At 42.0% G+C, this 21,307-nt stretch overlaps 1 protein-coding gene across 2 annotated transcripts; it reads right to left on the bottom strand.

Moving 5' to 3' along the window:
• Positions 1-1,288: 1,288 nt before the first annotated feature.
• Positions 1,289-9,221, bottom strand: LOC107379366 (uncharacterized protein DDB_G0271670). Of its 2 annotated transcripts, none has more exons than XM_015950086.3 (10): positions 9,068-9,221; positions 7,869-7,935; positions 6,784-7,191; positions 5,614-5,661; positions 5,422-5,456; positions 4,573-4,671; positions 4,307-4,466; positions 3,894-3,967; positions 3,655-3,753; positions 1,289-2,571 (listed from the first exon to the last, which is right to left on the bottom strand). In XM_015950086.3, exons 2-10 carry the CDS (start codon positions 7,897-7,899, stop codon positions 2,323-2,325), a joined length of 1,203 nt encoding a protein of 400 aa, XP_015805572.2. In that variant the 5' UTR covers positions 7,900-7,935; positions 9,068-9,221; the 3' UTR covers positions 1,289-2,322. The 2 variants fall into 2 exon arrangements, with proteins under 2 accessions (XP_015805572.2, XP_070407961.1); XM_070551860.1 differs by having other exon boundaries at positions 7,006-7,191; positions 9,068-9,220.
• Between the last annotated feature and the right edge of the window lie 12,086 nt (positions 9,222-21,307).

Genomic DNA, 21,307 nt, shown 5'->3' with positions numbered 1-21,307 from the left:
GTTATTTAAAATGTTATTTCACATTTTATTTTAAAATGTATTTTTTGAGTTTAATTCACCTGCTGCTGTGTTCACAAAAAACTATGGAGATAAAACCTTTTTTTTTCAGGGATGCATGGATTGCCATAAAGAGTGACCTTGTGATACCGATACCGGTAAAAATTACCGATACCAATGCAGTTGCTTGAAAATGGCTTCACTGTAACTTGTCATTTCTGTTCACCTAATATATTAGTTTTGTGATGATTTCTAATAATATATTTTACTTTTTATCTACCAGTATTTTCCTGTGTAAAGCAGAGAAGAAATCTGTATTCCAAATCACTGCATTTTTTTTGTGTGGTAGAAGTATCGGTTTCGGTAATCGGTATCGGCAAGTACCCAGACCCAAGTATCGGCATGGTATCGGTTTGCAAAAAAGGGTATCGTTGCATCCCTACTTTTTTTTAATGGCGAGCTGCAGAAACATGTGTAATTTTTATTGTCTGATTATTTCTTTACTCAATTGTATTATTTAAATTTTTTTTTTCAATTATGTCTTGAATAAAACAGATCAATTTATGGTTTGACTGAACATTAATATTATTTATTCACACTGGCTTTTCCTGGGGGTGGGGGTGGGGGGGCAATGTAGCTGGGAGTTTGGAATGGATTTGTGACCCAAAAGGACTAGTTTTTTATTCAATGTTGTGTTATTCACATGTAAAATTCTGTTTTTATAACTCAGAAGTTCAATTCTAACTTAATTACATTTGAATGGGTATGAATTCTCACCACTGAGATAAATAATAATAAAAAAGATCTCATAATTATGAGGTGGTATCTCATAATTAAAAAATGTATGTGACTATGGTATAATTATGAGATAGCTAAATTATAATTATGAGATTGTCATGAAGTGGAGTTGGTTGCAATCGGACCCAATTGCAGGTGAGACCAATAAACACTTGAGAGGGAAGACAAGCAGACAGTGACAGAGATTTTATCTAACAATATGAGATAGTATCTCCTAAGCATTACTGAGCTATCTCATAATTATGAGATACTCGCCACTGATTTAAAAAAGATGTAATTATGAGATAGTATCTCATAATAATGAGTTTAAGATTTTTTAATCAAAGTGGTGGGAATGAGCTTCCATAATAATGGGCATTCATAAGTAGCAAAAGATTTTAGATTATGATGCAACTGTTTGGGGCTGAAGGGTAATTCCACCTAAAAAAAATTTTTTTGATCCAGTCTAGGTAATTTTTGAATGGACCAGATCTACTGTGGTCCCGTTCCCATGAAAACATAAAAACAAATAAACAAAACCACTAAAATGTCCCTTTATGGAAGTTTTGATGATATAGGAATAGAATTACATTTAAGTAGAATTAGAGTTTCACAAAATCAGTTCAATTTTTACTTTAGAATAACTGATTACATCTAAATATTGTAGTTTTTTATTTTTTAATAGAGCTGATCCAAAATCGTCCAGGTGGCAACATTTCAGTAGTTAGTATGCATCGTGAAAAAAAAAATCACATTTACACCAATGGAGGAAGGATTGTCCTGCAACAAAAGTGACTTGTGTTGAAAAGCACCTTACCAGTGGTCATAATGTTATGGCTAAATAACCAACAAAAACAAATCTGTAAAATGTATACAACAGGAGATTTCAACAGGTTTATAGGATTTATTTTTTGTACTGTACACAAAGTGAGAATAAATTGACAATTATTTTACTTAATTTATGACTGACATGACACTAATTTACCATAAAATATACCTGGAAAACTACACAGTATAGACAGTAAATTCAGGAAGCCGAGAGTACTGAATTGCATGTTGCACAGAGGCTTCCTGTTGCTGTTTGTGTTACAAATAAGAGTTAAATCTGCACACATTCAATGGTAATTGTGTGGTTGCATCTGCAGAAACTGAACAATTTTACGGTTATTTTATCTGAAACATGAAATAAGACATAACCATTATTTAAATCATGCATTTGAAAACAAACAATGACAAAACCCCTCAAACCCTTTAAGTATATTATTTATAGGTGGCATTCAAAGATGGGAACTGTTAAATGAGGTTGCTTCAGGTGTTTTTCATGTATTTAGAGAAACTTCCTTGAAAGGAAAAAGAATATGCAAATCAAGACAAAACAACACAACCAGCTGTGAAATGAATGTAATTCAGATTTTTTTTCATGCAACCATGACTGCAAATCAGCAGTACATACATGTGGAAATGTGTTGACCTCTCAGTAGCTTCTCTTCTGGAGAGACACAAAGCTCTAATTATAAACATCTTCTGAGCGGGTGCATGCTCCTTCTCTCACAGCAACAAAGCCATTGCAAGCAGGCTGAGGATGGAAACGAGCAACTCCGTGTGCAGGTGGGGTCCTCTGGTGGCGGAGGAGAAGACGTTCACCGAGCCGTCCAGCTTCAGGCAGGAGGTAGTGGAGGCCTTGCAACACTCCTGAACACACGGAGGTTGTGTCGTGCCCTGGCAGGTGGTCAGACCGGTGCAGTTGGTGCAACCTGCTGTCCACGATGCGGCGGCATTCACCAGCTGCTTCTGCAACTAAGAGACATGGGAAGTGAGAAACGTTATTTACAGCATGTTAAAGAAAACAGATGCAGAAGGTGTGAGTTCTGGTGTTTATCCAAAAGAGACAAGGAGAGGAAAGATAATTAATTAACTAAATCCTGATTCATAAATAATCAGCCTAGATGTCTCGGTGAGATTAACGTAAGCTTGTGTTGCTGGTTGTTTTATTTTATGGATTCATTCATGTTTAATTGAGTTAAGCCTAAGCGTCGGGACGGACGCACGCAACGCCATTATCCGCCCTTGCGAGCCTGCTGGAGAGCCCCCGCAAGGACGGACGGAGTCGAGCTCTCTTTTCTAAACATCCGGAGAAGCTTGAAGAATACCTCGCGAAACAACTCTAAAAATATGAATGTTTAATTCCCCCGTGATCGGAGGAGTGAAAAGATACGCAGCAAGCGTTTTATTTGTGGACGGAAATGACAGGAAACGTGGGTTTAGAGGCGGCGAGTGCATAAAGAGGGGGAGGAGAATGAGAGAAACATTTGTATGGTTAAAAAGTTTCTTAAATACAAAAAAATACAATATAAACACACTATCTTGGACCGGATACATGACAGGATACCACAGAACAGCGCTACGCCCTCTGTTGTCCTGGTGGGGAATTGCTTTGCAACACCCCCCAGGAGACGGAGAAGCATGAGGGCGAAATGTCTCCGTCCGTGCGTGTCTCTCCCTTTTGGAGCTGAAGGAGAAGTATAAATTAGGCTTTACTCCAATTGATTTTCTAACACTGGGCTCTAAACTGACACAAAACCAAAGACGTTGTACTTGTTTAGAGGAGATAGCGTCTTTTCATGTCATTTATAGTTTATTTCATAAAATCAAGCAATTATAGAGTCCAGAAAACAATTCACTTTGGTCTAGGCTGCATTCAGACTAGCTGTTAGCTTATCAATCCTGTAGGCAATAAACAAAAACCATCAAGGATGAGATCATACCCATTAACATGTTTCACGTAGAAACACGTAAAAAACAGCCCAAAGCTACAATAATGGCTTTAACGCGAAAGAGTTTGTGACATTTTACTAGAACATTCTTTATGAAGCTTCTTACCTGACAATGAGGCTGTGCAGAGGTGCATGCTTGAAGTGTGGTCTTGAAGGCAGAGTAACAACCATCACCAGTGCAGGTTCCTGTGCTGCACTGGTTTTGCTGAACAAAGAAACAAACGTCTTAATTTTACGAGACTTCAAATCTCAATCTCTGACAAAGTTGAACTCGTTTTTAATTGATTACCATAAATTCTCAGAATATTAGATTTTAAAATGAACATAATAGATTTTGGCCTTTACATTGTCTGCTGGTGCTAAGGTTGTTGTGGAGGAAGACTGGGTGGCTTTTGTTGTTGATGTCGTTGCCGCTGCCGCTGAAAAGATTCAAGCAAAGCATCAAACGTTAGCGAAAGTTGACACAAAAGTGAACTGTGAAGGAGTTTAACCCTCCCACTGTCCTATTGGGTGACCCCGCCAGGAAAGTTCCCATTGAGCAGGACTGATAGTTTATCTTGTGAGGTCTATGGGGGCAGGGGTGAGGAGTGAGCACCACCTTACCCCTGCCACGTGGACCTCAAGGGATGAACCAGTAACCCTGCTCAATGGTCAACTTTCCTGGCGGGGTCACCCAATTGGACAGTGGGAGGATTAAGGAAATAGCTGTAAATGAAACACGCATGTATTAAATGTGAGAATAATGGTTTATTTTTCACTTGTGGTTAGGGTTGCATTCATGGATTCAAAGTTGCTCCTGAGGCACCCGGTAGAGTTGCAGCAGTTCACGGAGCAGTTGGTCTGGGTGGCGTTGGTGCACCTTTCTGCACAAGAGGCGCTGCAGCCTACGCTGTACCACATATCTTTAGTCTTCAACAGCTGATCCGTTGTGCAATGACAACATATTTTGGTAAAAGTCAGTTAATTTAAAAGAAACCCAAGGCATTAAGATGCATTTTGTTCTGAGATTTTTTTTCTCTTTTACCTGACAATACGCAGCAGTACACCTGGTTGCATTCTGATTCATGTACATCCAGTAGCACTCAGAGGAGAAGCACGAGAACGAATGGCAATGAAGATGTGTCTGAGAAAATTTCAAGGCACATAAGAAATGTCACACAATAAAAAATTAAGCAAAAAATATCCAGAAACGTCCCTCCATCTGCTTTTTACACCCGCTTATTTACACAGGGTCACGGGGGGCTGGTGCCTGTCTCCAGCAGTCTCTGGGCAAACAGGTGGGGTACACCCTGGACAGGTTGCAAATCCATTGCAGGACAAAACATAGACACACAGGATAGACATGCATGCACACACACACCTAAGGACGAATTAGAGAGACCAATCAACCTGATGGCTTTATCTTTGGACTGTGGGAGTGCCCAGGGAGAACTCACGCATGCACAGGGAGAACATGCAAACTCCATGCAGAAAAACCCCAGGCCAGGATTTGAACCCGTGACCTTCTTGCTGCAGGGCAACTGTGCTAACCACTGCGCCACTGTGCAGGCCATCAAGAAACATCCATCCATCCATCCAATTGCAGCCGCTTATCCGGAGTCGGTTCGCGAGGACAGCAGCCTAAGCCGAGAGGCCCAGACTTCCCTCTCCCCTGCTACTTGGGCCAGCTCTCCCCCAGGCCAGTTCCCTGGCCAGCCGAGAGATATAGTCCCTCCAGAGTGTCCTGGGTCTTCCCTTGGGTCTCTTACCAGTTGGACGTGCCCAGAACACCTCACCAAGGAGGCGTCCAGGAAGCACCCTGACCAGATGCCCAAGCCACCTCAGCTGGCTGGAAACATATACAACCATGTTGTTCTCTAATTATTAAACTTGCCATGTTCATTGAAGTGCTGTTGGACATAGTTCCATCTGTAAAGAAAAAAAAAGTTATAAGCAGATATTTAATGAAAAATGCAATGAAAATAATAATAATAATACAAAAATGTGTTTAATTTACATGATAAAACAAAGCCAGGTAAGAAAATGAAGTGTTTTACTATAAAATAAAGAAAGAAAAAAATCATACTAGCAGTCGAGTTCATGGTGGGAAAAGTCATCATTGTGTTGGAACTCCCTGAAAAAGAAACAAAAAAGTTTGTTTTGGTTTGTTCTGGAACAAAGGGGAACAATCATCCAGTGAAGCCAATGAGGAAGTGATAAAAATTGCAGTTTCCCATCATCCTCTAGGGCCTGGCTCCAGAAAGGAGCAAGTTCCCATTGACTCCCATGTTAAAAATGTCGACTTCACAGAAGTAAATATATTTACAGCCTGGTTCAAAAAACATTTTAGGTTCAAAAGGTCAAGTTTACCATTGTGACAAGTCTGAGGGGGTGGAGTGTTTTTGTAACTTATCCAGGATTCATATTATGGGGCGCTAGAGGTAGCCCGGCTCGGCTCCCCTAAAAGGGTGATGACTGTAGATAGCCTAGCAAGCCATCCTATACATGTAAATGTATTGCCACGAACTATTGAAACGGCTCACTCGTAGTCGCGGAATTTATTATGTCCATCAAACGGTCTCTGCACACAGTTGGACAGCGCTAGGACCAATCGGAGCAATGAACAGCGTGACATACTTACCTCTACGAGTGGGCACTCCATAAACCACAGAAGTAGAAGCAAATACATGATTTTTTTTTTTTTCAAATAAATGACCCTTAAGCCCTGGGCCTATTTTGAAGCCTATTCTTCAAAAAATGTTAAAAATGGTATTTAATGGTAAAATAGTTTAGCTAGCCTTGTAGTGCTGGGTTTGCTGATGAATTTGATGGGAATTATTACCATTTCTTCTGTAGTGTGAGGGTTGTTTTGGGCCTGTTAAGGAACTAATGTCACAGGGTCCCCCAGGTGGGGGACCCTAGGGCTTAGTACCGCTGTCTGCTCATGTCTCAACGAAAAGCCCAAGTCCAAATAGTCCAAAGCAGATGCCAAAGTAGTTTCGAACTAGCGCTGTTTCTGTGTTGCAGCTCTAGCCTTAAGCCCACTCGACAAACATAGAGCGCTGTGATTGGCCAGACACAAAACATTTCAGGTCGACGGTAGATCTGCTGAGGCTGCAATGGAGCATGGCCGGACCGACCTGCAATGTAGAATCTTATTTCTACGGCTGGTCTAGATTTCTACGCTACCATTCAGATGTAAACAAAGCTTGAAAAAATGAATACCAAGCACTTGTTAGACGGCTGGATACCGTGCCTTTAGAGGTGCTTGTGTGAAACTGGGTGGTGCTGAAGCCTCCGGAGGTGGATGGAGTAGGAAGAAGCGTGCTGTTGGGTGTCATGTTTCCAGACGTGGATTTGAGAGACTGTGTGGTGCTTTGTGTTGAGCCTCCGGAGGTGGATGTGAGTGGCTGAGTGGAGGTGGTGGCGATGGCTGTTACGGTAGCTCCATCACTGCTGATGGTGGACTGACGGGTACCTGGACTGCTGGTGGCAGAAGACGGTGGGGACATGTCAGTAGGCGTTTGCTGGATGGAGGTTACGGAGGTGATGGAGGAAGATGTCAGTGTTGGTGCAACAGTTGAAGTATTCACTGAATCGAGGACTTCCACTGACACTAATACTGAAGGTAGAAGGAGTCCAAACAAGAGGAGGTGCAGGATACCTGCAGAATAAGATGGTTTGGGTGGAAACAGAAAATGTTTAAGCATCTTGCTGAGTTCTCAGCGTGACAAAAACGTGAAAACAAAATATCAAAGCTAATCAGGAGATGTTTCTTCTGTTTTTTGGTATTTCATACAAAACAGTTCCCATAGGCATTAGATCAATATGTTCAGCAAATACCGTGGAGAATGTCTGGATGTTGCACAGTTAGATTTTGGAATTGATTATGCATCCGAACTGTTTTCTCACTGAAATGTTTAAACATTTGCTGATACTCAAATGTTCTGAAGATATTTAGATTTGGTGATGCCATGACTTTGTTAGGACAATATGGGTGACTTACCTGAACAGCAATTGGCCCTGAAGCACACACATTTATGCATCTCGTGGGATTAACTTTAATAATTGATAACATTTGAATAAATAATTCAATAATTACCTGGAAAGAATGACCTATGAATACATCAAAAATGTCCTCTTTATTTTTAAAATAACATCATAATGATTGTGCTATTAGCAAAGAGCTACCGGTAATTAGAAAATATTAAAAATCCCACAATAAGATGGATAAATAATGACAGAATTAGAAAAGGTTGCAGTCGTATTGTAGACAAATGTTGGTATTTTCTGAAACATCTTTAGATAATAAGACAAAATAAAGAGATTTTGAAGAAATACCTGTGTTCTTCACAAAAGCAGAAGCCATCATCCCAGTGGAAGAAAGGGAGGCAGCTCTCTGTCCAGCCTGTGAAAACGTGTGATCTGTTAAATTATTTATTGCTTATCAGCCGGCAAACTTTTGATAGTATTCACAAACGTCTGATCTAATTATGTTAACGATGACACAATGTGGGGACGGTTCACGATGTTTACTCCGTTTCACCGTGATCCGCCCCTGCAGCTCTTCTTTACAGTCCTTTTATGAAACTGATCTAATTGTTTGAGTGAGTCACAAGAAAGGTGTAAATGTGAGCGTTGAGGTGGGAATGCCTCTCGAGGGGGTTAAAACTTTCCACGGAAAAGCAGTTTTCACTACTTTGAACATTTTTAAATCTCCCTTCAAGCACTTTCCTGCCAAACCAGTCCAGTGTTGAGACACACAATAATATGTAAAGTTTCTTGGTTTGAGCACAATTAAATCTGTTTTGTTCTTTGAGCAGTCCCCTTGGGAGAGCTGCTAAGTGAGCACAACTTGTTTTTTTTTTTTCCTTTCTCCCCGGATCCCAGCTTGAGCTCCTTTGGGTGCTGCAACCTGGAAACTGTGTGACAACATGGGTCATTTTGACTTCCATGTCAACAAGGAATCCCGAAATGTTTAGTTTAACAGGGAAAAATCAGATTTCCAGGTTCAGCGCACCGATAACTAACGTTTAATGTTAGAGATTTTTATGTTTCTGAGACCCCGCGTCATTTCAAGGTAGGTCAAATATTTATTTTCAGCTTTTGCGTGTATTTGATTCCAGTTTAAAATTATTTTCATCTCTATTTGCAGGTATCAACAACTAAAACCCCAATTATCTTCAGAAAATACCTTCTGAATCTTTCAGGAAAGAAGAAAACATCTGAAATTAGTGATCACATGCATTTAACATCAAAATTTAAAAGATGGGAGTAAGTTATGTGCAACAATTCTTTTTAAGATGAAACTAGACAGATAAAAACACGTTGAACTCAAAGAGATACAAACACAAACTAAACAATCTTTTGTATTTAGCTTACATATAAAACAATCAATTTCATTAACGCATATTTTAAATAAAAGAAAGACATCTATCTGTTGGATCACTCACTCGGTGATCCAGCTGTTTAGAAATATCCCAACTCTATTTGGTGGAACTGAAACAATCGAGACCCTGAAACGACAAAAGTCCACTCACCTGTTGCCCTCTACGATTAATTTTGTTTTTTTTTTGGTCAACTAAAGTTAAAGTAAATGAGCCTTTTCTCTCTCTGGAGTTCCCTTCCTCTGCTGTGCTCCGTTACCTCCCCCTCTGCTTCCTGCTGACAACAGCAAAGTGGAAACTCACCTGCAGCAGCAGTGAGAGGAGGGCACTACGGGCCTGCTGGGTGGGTCTTAATGATGATGTGGTAATCATTACAGGTAAAATCTCTTCTGTTTTGTTGTTTTCTTGAGAGTGGAGAATTTGACCACTTATTTGACCAAATCAGGGGCATTCTTAAATGTCTTCTCAAGCCTTTTTCAACACGCTGTTTACTACAGCTTCTCTGAGCATATCCGCAAAAAAAGTAAACAAATAAATAAATCAGGATTACCGCTTTCTGTAGTGTTCAGTTACTTTGATATGAGCTGAAACCATGCAATGAAAGATTTGCTAAAATAACTCAGTGGATTAAGGCTTTCCAAGTCTATAAGAGCACAGGTGAGATTTCAGAGCCCTGTGGGGGGATTGTGTAGGGAGCCTCCTGGTTTCTGTTGAGCACAATGTGAAATCAGAGCCACTCTCCCTCTCGGAGAGCCATAAAGCCCCGGAACACAACAAATACCTCTTTGTGGGCCGAAGAACGTAGAATTCTTGGGCTCAACACCAAACGAACGCTCGCAATTCAGATGACAGAGGTTTTTCCTTCTTTCATCCAAGCTGTTTGATGCATAATTAATTGTGGAGTATTTCAGAAATTCCGTGTTCTGCTTTTTTTTTTCTTGTTCTGTGCAGGTTGTGAAGGTAGCCCTTCTTCAAATGCCTTCAGGAATTAAACCCAGCTGTCCAAAACGCCAGACTTCCATGGAAACATTGAAAGCCTAATCCTAATCCTCATAAATAATAATAATAACACAAGAAAAAAAATGCAAATGTTAGATTAAAAGTAAGATTTTTACTTTATGAATGTATTACTTTTGTTTTGTTATTACATTATTATCACCATATACTAAATCATAACTCTTATTCCCACAATTCAAAATAAAAGATGCAAAGATTTTATTGCTTCTTATCGGTGTGGATATTAAAAAGGTTCCTATAATGTTTGGACACGCCTAATCCTCAAATACCATTTTAGAAGTTTAAAATCTTCACATTTACTTAAAGAGCAAGTCACCCCCTACAAGAAACTTACTTCACTCCCACTTCATGTTTGAAAAACGCAACAAATGCTGTTGCTGGCAGACCGAGAGGGCGGAGCCACTAACAAATAGACACACACACAGGCTCACAATGGCATTATTACATCATAATGTACCAGATGACATCATAGCATACCTCTTAGCCAATAGCGGTGTGTTACGTTCCCCGGTAGGTTGTGTGAAGTTTATGGTTGTGTTTTACTTTTCATGTCACACAACATGGATCCTCTGAGCCTCTGGGGACAAGGACTCTTTGACTCTGCCAAGGGCTGCAGAGTTCAGGACCAGCAGCCTTGTGTGAACTTTGCCCCAAATGACATCAACGGACAGCTCCGGAGCAGAAGCTGCAGCTGAGGCGGATTGGGACTGATTGCGGTTGCCACATGAGGAGGATAAAACGTCATTGGAACCATTACACGGGGAGCAACTCCTACCCATGGGTTGACTCCACTCCACGCTCCCTTTTCTCTGTTAAATGGTTTAGTCTGCTAACATCTTGAGAAAGTGCTATTTTAACTGAGAGTAAATCTCTGCACTTTTCTGGTCCAAACTGTGGAGAGGATCTGTTTTAAACTTGGTGGTATTTTTGTTATTAGCTTTAGGATCTTAGTTGTTTTGTTGGTACCAGTTAAAGATAATTTGTGGGTAAAGAAATGCCAAATATTGTGTTTGTTTTGTGTGTAAAACTTCCTGGTCCCAGCTGGGTTTTTGTTATGTTTGTAAATTCTTGTAATTATAATTGAACACAAGGAAAGATAAATTATTATTTTACAACCCGTTTCATTCCCTGATTTTTCCCCTTAACTAGAGTCGAGAACGTAATAGGTGGCAGATTTAAATTCAAATACAGTGCAGAATTTTTCCCTGACGACGGCGCAACACTGACAGTTTTAGGCAGAATATTTGAATTTTAACCAAGATGCACTGAACTGCCAAATTATTGACTACACGTGTCTGTAGCATGATTAGACACTCCTTTATTTAGTTTATCAGCAAAAAAAAAAGTGATTTGGGGGTGACTTGCTCTTTAAAGAGCAAGTCACCCCCTGCCAGATTCTTACTTCCTGTTTTAAAAATGCAACAAATGCTGTTGCCTAGCAGACCGAGGGCAGAGCCACTAACAAATACACACTCACGACATTGTGACATCATAATGTACCATCTAACATCATAGCGTACCTCCTAGCCAATAGTGATGGCAGATTTAAATTAAAATGCAGTGCAGAGTTTTTGCCTGACGACGGTGCAACACTGACAGTTTTAGGCAGATTATTTAAATTTTAACTAAGATTAACGAAAGTGTCAAATTATTGACTGAACGTGTCTACAGAGCAATTAGACACTCATTTATATAGTTTATCAACAGAAAAAGTTGATTTCAGGGTCTCGATTGTTTCAGTTCCACCAAACAGTTTACAGCAAACAGTATTGTTTGAAAAGTCGTGAACACTGAGGAAGTGAACATGAAGGAAGATCGTGCCATGTTTCATCTTTGATGCTCTCAATGATGAAAGTTTTTTTGCCCAAAATCTTAAATACATGACCCCATTTTTCCTTTCCTTAATATGGACCAGTCACCCTGTCCCCTTTGAAGAAAAGCCCCAAAGCATAATGTTTCCTCCCCAATGCTACACAGTGGGTATGGTGTCCTTGGGATGCAACTCAGCAATCCTCTCAGTCCAAACACGGCGAGTGGTGTTTATCCCAAAGAGTTTGATTCTGGTCTCATCTGATGACTTTCTCCCAGATCTCCTCTGGACCATCCAGGAAGCAAACTGTAGACAGGCCTGGCTTAAGCAGGGAGACCTTTTGGTGCTGCAGGATCTCAATCCATAACGACGTAATGTGTTACTAATAGTAACTTTTGTTACTGTGGTCCCAGCTGTCTTCAGGTCATTGACCCTTGTGTAGTTCTGGACTTTTTCCGCACCGTTCTCAAGATCATTTGTACTCCACAAGGTGAGATTTTGCATAGAGCCCCATGTTGAGGGAGATTGTCAGTGATCTTGCTTTTATTGTTAGCTTTTGTTCTTTTTTCTAGTACTTGTTCCAACAGTTGATGTCGTCTCAAAACACTGCTTGTCAAACGTAGATAGGCTCATTCCGGTCTTGTGCAGGTGGACTATCTTGTTCCTAGTGTTCCGACAGCTCTCTGGTCTTGGCCATGGTGGAGGTAGGCGTATGACTGTTTGAAGATGCAGACAGGTGTCTTTTATACTAATGATGAGTTCAAACAGACGCCATTAACACAGACAGTGGAGCATAGAAGAGCTTCTTAAAGAAGTAACAGGTCTGCGAGCGTCAGAAATCTTGATTGTTTGTGGGTTTTAAATAGTTGTTTTTGGAAACATCGTATGCATAGATTCTATAATACCACAAAATCAATCAATCAATCAATCAATCAAAGCTTTATTTATAAAGCGCCTTCCGCAACCCTGTCAGGAAGCCCAAGGCGCTGAACATGGTACAGTACAAAGTTAAATAAAGTGAATAAATCAGAAAATAAAAGCAATTCAAATTACAGATTACAAATTACAAAAAAGGTGAAACATTCTAGTAGAAGACAAATGTGTAAAACAAGGGAAAAAGTGAACCAATGAAAACTGTGAGATAAAATCAACATACAAGAGGGCCAAATTCAAACATGTTCAGGAAACGCCAAGCGGAGGAGGTGGGTTTTTAGGCGACTCTTGAAGACTGGCAGAGATGGGGACAGCCTAACTGAGGGTGGCAACTGGTTCCATAGTGACGGTGCTAGGACTGAGAAAGCCCGGTCCCCGAGAGTACGACACCTAGAACGAGGGACAATGAGCAGGCCTTGGTCAGAGGAGCACAGAGTGCGTGATGGGGAATGTTTGTTCAGGAGCGTGGCCAGATAGGGGGGAGCTCCACCCTGGAAGAAATTAAAAACAAAGACGAGGAGTCTGAATTGTGAACGATAGCAAACCGGAAGCCAGTGCAGGGAGGCCAGAACCGGACTGATGTGGTCCCGTTTCCTGGTCCCAGTCAGGAACCTGGCTGCGCTGTTCTGCACAACCTGTAGGCGACGCAGTGATGACTGACACAACCCTGCATATAGAGAGCTGCAGTAATCAAGCCTAGAAATTACAAAAGCATGGAGTACCTGCTCCAGGTGGGCCCTTGACAGCATATGCTTGATTTTTCCAAGGCGTCTCAGGTGAAAGAAACTGGACCGGATCACAGAGTTGATGTGGGCATCAAATTTAAGTCCATCATCAATTTTCACCCCCAAACTGGTCACAACTGGTTTTGAGTAGGGAGAAAGAGGCCCAAGATCAACATAACGATCCACATTCCTGCTGTTGGGGTGAAAAACAATGAGCTCTGTCTTTCCCTCATTCAGATGCAGAACGTTGGCCATTAGCCAAGACTTCACCTCGTTAACACAGGACACAAAGGACTGGATAGAGTGACCTTTCTCCTGACACAATGGAGAGTAAATCTGGCAATCGTCAGCATAGAGATGGAATGATAATTGATGTTTACGAAAGATTGACCCCAGAGGTAGCAGATAAATGGCAAACAAAAGAGGACCAAGGATCGATCCCTGCGGCACCCCCCAGCGGAGCCCCTCCCAAGAAGAAAAAACATCACCCAGTTTAACACAGAATGTGGAGATACGATCTAAACCAATCCAGAGCTGCCCCTTTGATCCCAACCCATCGTTCCAAGCGATCCAGTAGAATCGCGTGGTCAACTTTGTCGAAGGCTGCTGTCAGGTCTAACAACCAGTGTTGCCAGATGTACGATAATTATCGTATTTGTACCATAATTTTGGGCTCTGTACGATGTACGATCAATAGTTTCAAAAATCCTCAAATGTACGATAATTTCACATTGCACCTAGTAACACTGTCTTTTGCTGTGGCTTTCCCAAGTCAATTACATAATTTTAAACTGTTCTGAAGTCAGATTTCTCCTCAGTGCTTACAGGTTTGGGGTTAGGGTTAGATGTTTATTTAAACAGGGCAATATAAAACACCTTCTTTGTTATATTATATTGGAGTGAGAAGTCGTTTATAGAACGTTATTATCAAATTTATAATGTACGATAATTTGTACTGAAAAACGATAATTTAGGCCTCTCTGTACGATATTGTGGGATTTTGGATCTGGCAACACTGCTAACAACAGAAGCACCACAGATGTACCCTGATCTAGTGATAGATAGATGTCATTTAGGACCCTCAGTAGAGCTGACTCTGTGCTATGGCCAGACCTGAACCCTCATTGAAAAACCTCAAACAGATCAGAGTCAGCTAAATGTGAAACCAGCTGCTGATAAACAACTTTCTCAAGCAGTTTTGATGTAAAAGGCAGGGTAGAGATTGGCCTGTAATTTTCGATCACAGAGACATCAGCACCAGGTTTCTGTGTGATGTTTTTTCATATTATGTATCTCAAGGCTTCTGATGGTAATCGTATGCCTGCATGAGGTCATGACCCACAACTTGAGAGGAGCGCTTTTCTTTGTCGCTGAATGAAAACCTAAAATTCTCAAAGCTTAAAATTATACTCCTACTTACGTTCAACAATTAACCATGTGTTGCACACATGAATGATTAGTCAGTGTGTTTTGTTGCGGGTTTTATTCCATCTTTGGCTGTTAACACAGACGAGAGCGCAATGAGCAGCGTCTTCTCCAACAGTCAAGCAGCACTGAATTAACCGTTGAACCGTTGGATCAGCAGTACACACTGTGTTCGTTGTGCCCCCTTGTGGCGAAATGTTGTTACTACATTGTTTACTCATTAACAGTCCACAGGGAGAAGTCGAGCTATAATGAACTTCTAAAAGGTTAGCAGTGAAATGGAATGAAGTCAAATAAATTAAAGAAAGAGAGGGGGGTGTCATCTCTATTCTCTCACACTCTCCCCTCAAAAATGTAATGTCGTCCCGACATTCAAGTACCGAACACTAACACAGTGTAATAATCAGTTCACATATCCTTCAAATGCTTTACATATATGCAGAGTACATCTAATCAGGAGTCAGAGTTCATTTGTAGAAAGAGATGCCATGCTGTATCCAGTCTTAAAATATGACACATATCTCCCGTTAATGTCATATTTCCGCAGTTGATGTCATTGTGCACGATGACTATCCACCACTTGATTCGCCTGTAGCGTCAATATCTGCAATCTCTTCTGAGAGTAAGGTACTCACATAGAAGTATACTCAACCTTAAAGAAAATGTTTAAACTGACCTCACAAGTACCACTATTCTCTAACCTGTTGACCAGAATCCTAAACAAAACTGTAGCAAAATATTTGAACCCATGACAGGAAAATAGCAAAACTGCATGAGAACTGAGTTTGCTGATCAAACATGTTCTCTATAAGCTCTCTTAACTCATTCACTTGACATAACAGGCTGCCCTAACTTATGGTAAGTAAACCTTAATGTAGGTTTTCTTATTCTGAAAGGATACCTCCTGTAAAGTGATGTGTCAGCATCTTCATCATCATTTGAGCTTGAAATGCAAGGTAGCTCCTCGCTTTCCACGGTCCCTGACTGGACATTGCCATCCAGTAATGCATGTTCGTCTCCTCCCAGCGTTGGTTGTGATCCTGTCCCAACATCATCCTCAGTCCAGTTTCTTTGCATGTCCCCAACATTTGGGCAGAACTCTGGTGCCTCTGCTCTAAGCGGACTCTCAGTATGATGATTGGACTCCATGTCATGATTCTGCTGACATGGGCTGATGATCGCTTCCCAATCTCCCTCATCCTCAGAACTGTCTCCAGGCGTTTCGTTGTCTCTTCTTTTTTTCTTTTTTTTCTTTGGTTGAGTGGGAATTTCTAAGTCTCCAGCTGAAAGGAAATCACACGGCAGCAGTAGGTTTCTGTGGATAACCCTAACTCGCCCCTTCCCGCTTTCTGGTTGGATTTCATATACTGGGCTGTCATGTTTCCTCTCTTTGACAACATACACCTGCTCTTCCCAGAATGCTCTCAACTTCCCTGGTCCTCCTTTTTCATTCAGATTGCGTACCAGTACTCTGCATCCTGGATACAGCTCTGCTCCATGTATCTTTCGGTCATAAAGAGCTTTCCCTCTCATTGCCTGCTTACTGGCTGTGCTGGATGCCAGTTGATAAGCTTCACTCATTCTGACTCTCCATTTTCCTGCATAATCTTGGTGGGATGAGCTCTGGTCCCCCGCGCTGAGGCCGAACATGAGGTCAATAGGGAGTCTGGGTTGGCGACCAAACAAGAGGAAATAGGGAGCATACCCAGTGGCTTCACTACGGGTGCAGTTGTATGCGTGGACCACTTTTGCTAGAGAAGATTTCCAATCTGCTTTTTCAATCTCTGGCAGATTTCTCAGCATAGCCAGCAGTGTCCTATTGAACCTCTCCACCTGGCCATTTCCCTGAGGGTGGTACGGTGTTGTCCGTGACCCCCTGACCCCGCTGTACTTCTCTAGTGTTGAAAATAGCTTATTTTCAAACTCCCTCCCCTGATCATGATGAAGCCTTGTGGGGAAACCAAACCTCAACACAAAATCCCCAAATATCTTTTCTGCTGCTGTTTTGGCAGCTTTGTTTCTGCAGGGGTAAGCCTGGGCGAACCTGGTGAAATGGTCCATCACCACCAGGATGTACTCATACCCTCCACTGCATTTCTCTAAATGTAAGAAGTCAATGGAGACTAACTCGAAAGGGTATGTAGTGATGATGTTGGTGAGGGGAGCTCGAGGTGGTTTGTTAGGCCGCTTCCTTTTCAAACAACTGCAGACACGGTTGACATAGTGTTCAACATCACCCTGCATATGAGGCCAATAGAAACGGTTCCTGATCAGGTTTAACACTCTCTCGACTCCAAGATGACCCATCTCCTCATGGAGTTCCTTAAAAATAAGTGGATGATATTTCTTTGGGAGGAGAAGCTGTGAACAGTTGGCTGTCTTGCGATGAAGTAGTCCATCCTTATCCACATACAGTCTGTGTTTTTGTCTCATCAGAGCGGTTATCCCCCCACTACCCTTGTGTCTCCAACTTTTTGGCATTTCCTTTGTAGTTACCAATTGCAATACATCACCAATCACCGGATCATCTTGTTGTGCCTGTCTCAACGCTTCTTTACTGATCTGACTTACTGATGTCACCACTGCCTTATCTTCTTCTGTAATCAGTTGGTTAATCACTGCTGGGCAAAGCCAGGGCGCAGAATCCTGACACTGAGCAGCAACTGCCTGGATAACACTGTTCATCACCTCGGGTTGCAACGTCTGTGTGCAGGTCTGCATGTACTCCTCCATACTGAGCGACATTCGAGAAAGACCATCTGCATCTCCATTTACTTTGCCGGGTCGGTACTTTATAGAGAACTGGAAATCAGCTAGTTCAGCGACCCATCGATGAGTGGTAGCATTCAGTTTAGCAGTGGAAAGCACATATGTAAGAGGGTTGTTGTCTGTGTAAACTGTAAATGGTGGGGCATAATAGAGGTAATCCCTAAACCTCTCACATATGGCCCATTTCAAGGCCAGGAATTCCAGTTTCCCCGAATGAAGGTGGTAGTTTTTCTCTGGGGCAGTCAGTGTCCTGGATCCATATGCTATCACAGCCAATGTGTCCTGCTGCCTCTGGTAAAGTACAGCACCAAGTCCCTCCTGTGAAGCATCACAGTGTAGGATAAAGGGCTGTTCGAAGTCTGGATATCCTAATATCGGTGGTTTTAACAGAAAATCCAATAACTGGCAGAGCACCTCCTGATGTTTTGCTGACCAATTGATTGGTTGAGATGAGGATAACTGTCCTCCACTCTTCTTATTTTGTTTCAATCCTCCTGTTTTTTTCTTTTTGTATTTCTCTCTTTCCTCAGGGCCTCCCGAGAGAAGGTCGTAAAGGGGCTTAGCAATGCGGGAGAAGTTTGGTATGTAACTGCGATAGTAGGAAACAAATCCCATTAATTTTCTTAGCTCTCCCACCGTGGAGGGATTTCTCTGTCTCAAAGCCTGCACCGGATAAGTGTCTGCAGGATCCATCGTGTAACCATCTTTTGTTACCAGTTTTCCAAGGAATCTTACTTGATTCTTAAAAATGTCACATTTTCCTGGGGTCAGCTTGACTCCTGTTTTCTGGTAACACTGCAATACCTTTCTCAGATGCTTTAAGTGGTCTTCAAATGTTTTGGAGTGCACTAAATTGTCATCCAGGTAAGGCAAGCATACCTCATCCCGCAGTCCTGCCAGACACTCTTCCATGGCTTTCTGGAACTCTGCTGGTGCTGATGATAATCCAAAAGGTATTCTGACCCATTCATAGAGACCCCAGGGCGTAATAAATGCAGTGAGTGGACGGCTTGATTCTTCCAGAAACCCTTGGTGATAGGCTTTTCCCTGGTCCAGAACAGAAAACCAGGAACTTCCCATCAGGCTGTTCAGTATGTCTTGAATGCGGGGAATAGGATGACGGTCGGGAAGAGACTTCTTATTTAACTCTCTGTAATCACAGCACAGTCTGAGGCTACCGTCCCTTTTACGTACACAGACTATAGGGCTTGAATAGTTGGATTTGGACTTTGTTATCCAACCTCTGTTTAACAAGTCTTCCAGATATTCTTTCACCTCATTGTGGAGAGGTCTGGGGACCGATACATATGTCCTTGTGACAGGTGTTGGATCCTGTAGTCTGATTTTGAGCTCCAGTGATGGGATCGTTCCAACATCATAATCATCCCGGGAGAACGCTGCACACTCCTCTCTTAGCAGTCGTTTCACCAGTTGTTGTTGTGCTGGGGACAGGTGACTAATGGGAACGGGTGGATCCCAGCTACCATCATTTTCAACTCCCTCTTGGGTCTCCTCTCCTTTTCCTGTCCTTTCTGATTCTGTTGGATTCCCAGGTTCACAACTGGGAGTGGGCATGTCTTTTTGTGGTATTTGGGCTGACTCTGTCTGTGCGGCATACATGGTCTTAACTAATTGGACTTGCCCTATTATGCTTTTAGAGGGTAAAACAATGTCATGGGCAGTATCATTGTTGACTGGGATTTTGAGACGGGACCAGGGACCCTGCTGAAGACACACTATTCCTTCTTTGACTCTTAACCCCTCTGGGAGTTGTGATGGTAACAGGGGTTCAAACAGGACTCCCTGCTGATCTGCGAGTGGGCCTGCTCGTGCACCACATTTTACCATCTTTGTCTGGCCAGCTGGAATGATGTTCTCCCTACTTGCTTTCACCGTGCCTGTGTTCTGTAAAGCATTGGCATTTCCCATTACTTTCAGAAGTACTTCTGCTTTTTTACATTCAATGGAGAATGCTGCACTGACAGCCTCTGTGATAAGGGGTGGCGGGTCTACACCAATGTTTAACAGGTGTTCTATTACATTAAACCCAATGATCGGTTCTTCACCCACCCCATCCTCTTCAGCAATCAGAACTGGCACCAAGAGCTCAAGATGTGTGTGACTGGCAGATGGCAATTTGAACTTGACCTCAACCCACCCATTAAAAGGAATTGGTGTCTTGTTCACTGCCCTCCCATCTAATATTCTAGGCCCAATAATTTCAGCGAGGCTTTTGATAGCAACATGGGGAATATTTTTTTTTCTCCATTTTTCACTCATAAGACATACTTGTGACCCAGTATCCCACAGAGCCTTGGTCTCCACCCCATCCAGCAGGCAGGTAATGGTACACTTCTTTCCAATCAGATTTAGGAGCTGGTTTCTTCCTGTTGAGGAAAGAAGATTGACACCAACCATTTCATTTACCTGGTATGTGGCTGGTCCAACTTCCCCCATTATCCTTTTCTCCATATACTGTGTGCTGTCTGTTCTTAACTTGTAGCTATTTCCAGTTATCTCATGTTTAGTCTTGTCAACTCTTGGTATTGGCATTGATGTCACACTGCTCACTGACATCCCCACCTCATCCGTCTTCTCTGATGTTTTTTTAACTAGTCTGCATCCCCGTGATAGGTGTCCACTTTGTCCACATTTGAAACAATGATCACACATCTCTCCCCTGTTGTTGTCTTGACAATTTTTACAGCCACGCTTCCTGCTTGGTCTTGACACACATGTATCATTAACAAGTTTTCTGATGTCTTGTATCTCACCCTTAAGTTCTCTGATAACCTGCAGAAGCTCAGTTTCTGTGTGAGAGGCAGATGACTGTGTTTTCATTGCTTTAGTTTTCATCCCAGTGGAAGAAGGCTGTTCTTGTTCCCAAATAGCTCCAACTGTTGTCTTTGGGACTGGTTGTGTTTCTGCTCGTACTTCCCTGACTTTCAGGTCTTTGCTGCTCCTCCTGAACTTCTGTTGCCTTTCCCATTCCATGCTAGCAGCCTCATTTGTCTTGGCTATTAGCACATTATCCGTTACTGTGGGATCATCAAGAAAGTTCTTGAGCTGGTGTTTCACATTATCACTTATGAGCCCTGTTCCCACTGCTCTCAGAAACTTCCTCTGAATCAGTTCTGGGCCATAGTCCTCTTCTGAGCCAGGCTCTCTGGATGCAGCAAGAAGTCTTTCTTTTAACTCTATTGCCCGGAACAGGAAGTTTTGTGGAGACTCACTACTATCTTGTGTAATGTTTATTAGGCGATGGTACAGATCAGTGGAGCTATCTTCTTTGTAATGGCCTCTTAGAATAGTGCGCAAGTGAGCAATGGAGAGATCTGCTTTAATTTCTAGCATATCACGAAGAGGTAAGCCTGGACTGATGGATCTAACCACGGCTTCAATGATCTCCTCTTCACTGTGGTTTCTTTTAAGTCCCATATCAATCTGGTGCATCAGATTTGAATAGGAAAGTTTATCTCTCTGGCCCCTTTCTCCAATTTGGCCATTAATTTTGAACTCTCTTCTTATAGTGACTTCAGGGGTGTTAGCTGCAAAGGGATTTGCAAATTGTGCTGGAAGCTGATATGGTCCCTGAATTTTCACCTTCTTTTCCAACCTTGCCATTTCTTCTTCTAATTTCTTAGTGGAGGCTTGAAAACTTAGCTGTAATGCTGCATATTGTTTTTGCAGGCTTTCAAGGGCAGCAACATCTCT

Source organism: Nothobranchius furzeri, chromosome 5 (assembly GCF_043380555.1).
Source record: "Nothobranchius furzeri strain GRZ-AD chromosome 5, NfurGRZ-RIMD1, whole genome shotgun sequence".
NCBI classification, from domain to species: Eukaryota; Metazoa; Chordata; class Actinopteri; order Cyprinodontiformes; family Nothobranchiidae; genus Nothobranchius; species Nothobranchius furzeri.
The sequence above is the reverse complement of the archived record's forward strand: the minus strand, read 5'-3'. Positions and strand labels throughout refer to the sequence as shown.